This window comes from Alnus glutinosa, chromosome 13, assembly GCF_958979055.1.
Source record: "Alnus glutinosa chromosome 13, dhAlnGlut1.1, whole genome shotgun sequence".
Lineage (NCBI taxonomy): Eukaryota > Viridiplantae > Streptophyta > Magnoliopsida > Fagales > Betulaceae > Alnus > Alnus glutinosa.
In genome coordinates this window covers 8,241,659-8,246,712 of record NC_084898.1, presented here as the reverse complement: position 1 = coordinate 8,246,712, position 5,054 = coordinate 8,241,659, and the positions used below count along the sequence as shown (strand labels likewise).

General features: G+C 38.9%; 1 protein-coding gene across 1 annotated transcript; it reads left to right on the top strand.

Annotated features, from left to right (window-relative positions):
• The first annotated feature begins 2,757 nt into the window (after nt 1-2,757).
• Nucleotides 2,758-4,474, top strand: LOC133854649 (ethylene-responsive transcription factor ERF061). The gene has a single exon (XM_062290896.1). The coding sequence runs from the start codon at nt 3,221-3,223 to the stop codon at nt 4,160-4,162; it is 942 nt and encodes a 313-aa protein (XP_062146880.1). The 5' UTR covers nt 2,758-3,220; the 3' UTR covers nt 4,163-4,474.
• The last annotated feature ends 580 nt before the right edge of the window (nt 4,475-5,054 follow it).

Below are 5,054 nucleotides of genomic sequence, written 5' to 3'. Positions count from 1 at the left end.
TTCCATATCTAGTATACGTATAGAAAGGCGTGAGACGAAAAGGCTAATTTCTCGTGCACTAGACCGAAAACAAGAGGGTGATGTGTTTATGGATGAGACGCGTGGCACAGAAGTTATGATGGGCGTGGACTTTAACAACTCAAGCCGACGGTGTCCTAAATACCGTCTGGTGGGGACCCACACGGAGTCAAAATGTGAGACTAGACTCTACCCCACCTACGGACTCATGATTCCTTCCAGATTAATCCCCTCAATTACCACAATACCCCTTTCCTTTTAAATCTATGAAAAATTATACCAATTATCTTGCCGCCTAAATTACAAAATCACTTAATTTAATATCAAAATCAGGAAAAATAATACACAGGAGACGGCTTCCTGTCCGTTATTTAATAATTAAAAAATATAATGTATTTTTTTTTTTTATCCTTTATGCATTTTTTTATTTTTTTTAATAAAAAATATTTTTTAATTATTAAATGACGGACAGAGAACTGCCAAATATCCTCTGTCTATCATTTCTTCAAAATCAATTCAAAGATCTTTGTGGCTGTCCTAATTTACAAATCACTATTTAGAGTCAAATTCTGTTAAAAAATTTGACAGATTTCGTTAAGTATTATATTAGCGCCAATAAAATGGTGACACATGTCACTCTTAATAAAAAAATATAAATATATTAAATATATAAAACTTCAAAAATTATTTTTTTAAAATAAAAATTGGAAAAAGTAACTGGCAGTCATCTCTTTGGGTGGCTTGGCCATCCCTAGATTCCTTTTGGGGTGGCCACCCCACCTACAGCTACTCCTTTTTTTTTTTTTTTTCAATTTTATTAAAAATAAAATAAAAAATAAAGTTTTATATATATATATATATATATATATATATATATATTATTATTATTTTTATTTTTTTATTAAGAGGGACATGTGTCGCCATTTTATTAGAGTTGACATAGTTCCTGACGAAATTTGACTCTACAAAACGATTTATAAATTAAGTCAACAACATGAATCTCTGAATTAATTTTGATATTACAAGAAATGATTTATAATTTTGGCTAACCCTATGGCACATGAACCAATGATACAATTTTCTCTTAAATCTATTATTTCCAACACCTTAATCCAAAGAGAAATGATATTTATATATATATATATGTCCAAAATATCCGCATTTCATTCACTAAAATTTATTTCTATCTCGTTTCAATTCATCAAATACTATAATAGTCATATAACAATTTACTAAATAGAATTATTCAAATTAAAATCTAATTTTTTTATTAAATTAATTCTATACACAGTCAAAATATTCACCATTCATTCACCAAGAATGAGGGTAAGAAAAAGATGGATCCTCGGCAGAAATGTTATGAATATAGGTTGAACATGCAAGATAAACATTTTTTAATCAAATGGTCCAAAAGTCTATTGAAAAATGATGATATTTCTTTGCATTTAAGGCATTTATTATAGGCTTAGAGCACTAGCAGCAGTTTCCCAACCATTTTTCTTATATTTAGGAAACAAAACTACTCTTTGCTTCCCTATAAAAAAACACCACACAAGAGATTCCCTTAATTTTTACTATATCAATTAAATATTATTTTTTACTCTTTTTTTATTCTTTTTTCTTTTTTCTCTTTCCTATTTTTATTTTTTTATTCATTTTTATTTTTTGTTTTTATCTTGATTCCAGAAGCATCGTCGCCCTGCGTCTTCACCTCAGCCCAATCCTCACCTCATCATGTCTCCATCTCCGACGGCGACCTCACCGCCAAGCTCGTCCCCAAGGCTCCACAATGAGTAAGATCCTTATCAAAATTGCCTTCCATACAGCAAAAGATGATTTACCATGGCCTGTGAAGCCAATAATTTGCTTATTAATTACCGAAATCACCTTCCATACATCAAAGGATCCTCTCTATTTCTCCCTCTCTCCGACACACGCATACACAGTCTCTATCTCTGTTTGGTTCTGTAAAATCCAGTGGCTATGAGGCGGTGATGATGATTTCAGCATGTACAATCAGGCACTGAGAGACGACACTGTTTCTTGGCGGGGCGACTCCGAACATCTTGTGTGAAAAATGACTGTTGGGAGGTGGGTATGGGCCGGCAATGGGATATCTGGTGGGCGAGGAGGTGGCGGGGGTGGATATGGTGGCTGTGGTGGGTATGGGCCGACGGTGGCGACAGGAGGAGTCGCACGAGTATCAGGAGGAGAGAGAATTGAGAGAGAAAAGCGTGAATGAAGAGTGAGGACGTCCGTTGTAATGATTATGTGAATAAAATATTTGATTGGGTAGCACTGTTGCTACCCAACCAAATTATCTAAATATATGGTGACTATTGTAGAATGTTTTTTGAGATTTTTTGTGAAATTTTTCCTATATTTAGGAAAGAGAATCAATATAAGAAGACTGTTACTAGTGCTTTTACCGTCTTCTTGTGATTTAATAATAATTTAATTATATGACATAATATCACAAAAGTGACATTGGAGGGCTGATTCTTTGGGAAATATTAGCAGAATCTCTAGTTTCTTGTTCTGTTCACTCACCACAAGGGCATCAGAGTCATTTGAAAAAGAGGTGAAACTGTATATTGTACAAAGTCAAACCAACTGGCCTTCCGTGGTAATGAACACGGAGAGAGAGAGGGAGAGAGGGAGAGAGAGAGAGAGACTGAGAGTGAGAGATAAAAATCAATGGAATGGCTGTACTCTGCAGCCCTCTGTCAGCTATAAATACAGGTAAAGTCGGAGACAAAGAAAACTCTCGACACGGTATTCAACGTCCTTTTGAATCCCAGAGAAAAAATCTCATTCAGGGCCTCTGAGCGCCAATACCGCTCTTCCATGGTTATACCGTTCCTTCAATAAAGCTTTCCCTTTCAAGATCTCTCTCTGTTTTCACTGATTATTGGCCCAACATTTCTTCCTCTTTGAACCCAGCATCTCTCTTTTAGTTCTTCACGATCCACACAACTCTTTTTCAGAGCTAAAAGTTATATTTCTTTTTTCTTTCTGTTTCATCTTCTCTCTGTTTTTCTCTTCACCCATTTCCCATTCTTCGTTTTCTTAACACTTCTGCCCTAGTTTTCACAATCTCTCAGGAAAAAAAAAACGACCAATTTTTAGCGTCCCCGTTTCCCTCACATTGTTTTCCGTTCCAATTTTCCGGGAAAACAACACTGGAAAATCTGCCATAGCTATGGATACAATCCAGGACCAGAACCAGAACCTTCCGTTCACATTCAACGACGGTGTCGATATCAGATCCTCCTTATCGCATCTCTTACTAACAGGGGGCACCAACACCTTGGACTCAATTTTCTCGCTTTGCCCTCCATCATACGCCATCACCAACTCGGTTTTTGAGCCTCTGGGCTCCTCTGTTTACCTTCGCCAGAGAGACCTTCTCCAAAAGTTCGGCCATGAAAGCCGGGCAAACAGCGCGTTTTCTCGCACTACAGCGACGAACCCACTTCAGAGCTCTGTATGCACAAGCACTTACATGAACCCGTACAAGAAAAAGCTGTACAGGGGAGTGAGGCAGAGGCATTGGGGCAAATGGGTCGCCGAGATTAGACTACCACAGAACAGAGTGAGAGTCTGGTTGGGTACCTATGACACCGCTGAAGCCGCTGCTTATGCCTATGACCGAGCTGCTTATAAGCTTCGTGGGGAATACGCACGCTTGAATTTTCCAAATCTTACGGATCCAAGTGAGTTAGGATTTCGAGATTGTGAGAAATTGAATGCTTTGAAGAGCTCCGTGGATGCCAAAATCCAAGCTATTTGTCAGAAGGTGAAAAGAGAGAAAGCTAAAAAGAATGCAAAAAAGAAAAGCAGTGTAGGTTGTGATGGTAAAGGTAATGGTAATGAGGTTGAAAAGGCAACGAAGGTCGATTCATCGTCATCTTCGTCGTCATTACCGTTGTCGCCGTTGGCTCTTGGTGACAGATGGGGCAGTGAATGGTTATCGCCAGCAGTTTCTGAAGAAGAGTTTTTGAAGTGTGAGAACTCACCGCCTTCCGTTTCTACCGAGTGTCCGACGATGGCGGTGGCAGAGGAACCAGAGTTAGAAGGCTGTTTTCTGGCGAGGTTGCCTTCTTACGATCCCGAATTGATCTGGGAAGTTCTTGCTAATTAGAGGAGGAGTTGTTTCTCTCAAGCTCAAGTGTGGAATTCTTGTCAGTTTTAGTGTAAATTGTAGTTTTGGGGAGGGGCACTCTGGGCAGATGCTTTCTTGTTCCAATTTTATGTTCTTTTAGCTTTAGTTATGATAGCTTATGTTTTTAGCCTTCTGCCTTTTAGTTTGAAGGCGTAAGAGTATGTTTTAGCCTTCCTTGAGGTAATTTACTAATTTCCCCTTCTACTACAAGGAATGTTTGATGGGAATCCTTTAGTTTAATATGTTGCTATATTTTGAGTTGAGGAATAAAGCTATAATTTTTTTTTTTTAGATCAATTCATGCTATTAACCATGAAAAAATCACCTTGACAAGTATGGGCAATCTCTACTAGGGAGAGTTAGAACCCCTCCACGTTTCGCAGCTTATCCTCCATCATGCTTCTTTAAAAGAGGTGGTCTAGCTTTTTTGTTGCCTGGCCTCCTGCCGCCAAGAAAGAGGAGAGAAGAGTACGGTGGTTTGCCGGGGGAGGGAGGTCTCAAGCCTCCCTCCTCCTTGGTTTTGTTTCCTCCTTAGGTTGTTTCCAGTGAAGGCTAGAGTCTCCCAACCATTAGGGCTGTGGAGTTTTTGAGTCCCCCTGAACTTGTTTCAGTGGTAGTTTAAGTCCTCCTAGTCCTTGTGGACTATGGAGTGTGGTTTGGTTTTTAGTTTTTAGTAGGTTTTTCTCTGTTCTTAACGGGATAACACCCTGGAGAGGCTCCGAAGGAGGAGAGATCGCTGCTTGTGTCACCGGCGGAACGATTTGGGTGTGTTCCAGTTTTTCTCATTTTTCAAGGCCAGATCTACTATGTTCCACCGTCCTTTCGTCGACACACATCCCCCCATCTTGCTCGCCGTTGTCCTTCGGTACTA

What these genes read in the sequence shown, in the direction of transcription:
- LOC133854649 (XM_062290896.1), top strand. Translation starts at nt 3,221, where the DNA reads ATGGATACAATCCAGGACCAGAACCAGAACCTTCCGTTCACATTCAAC.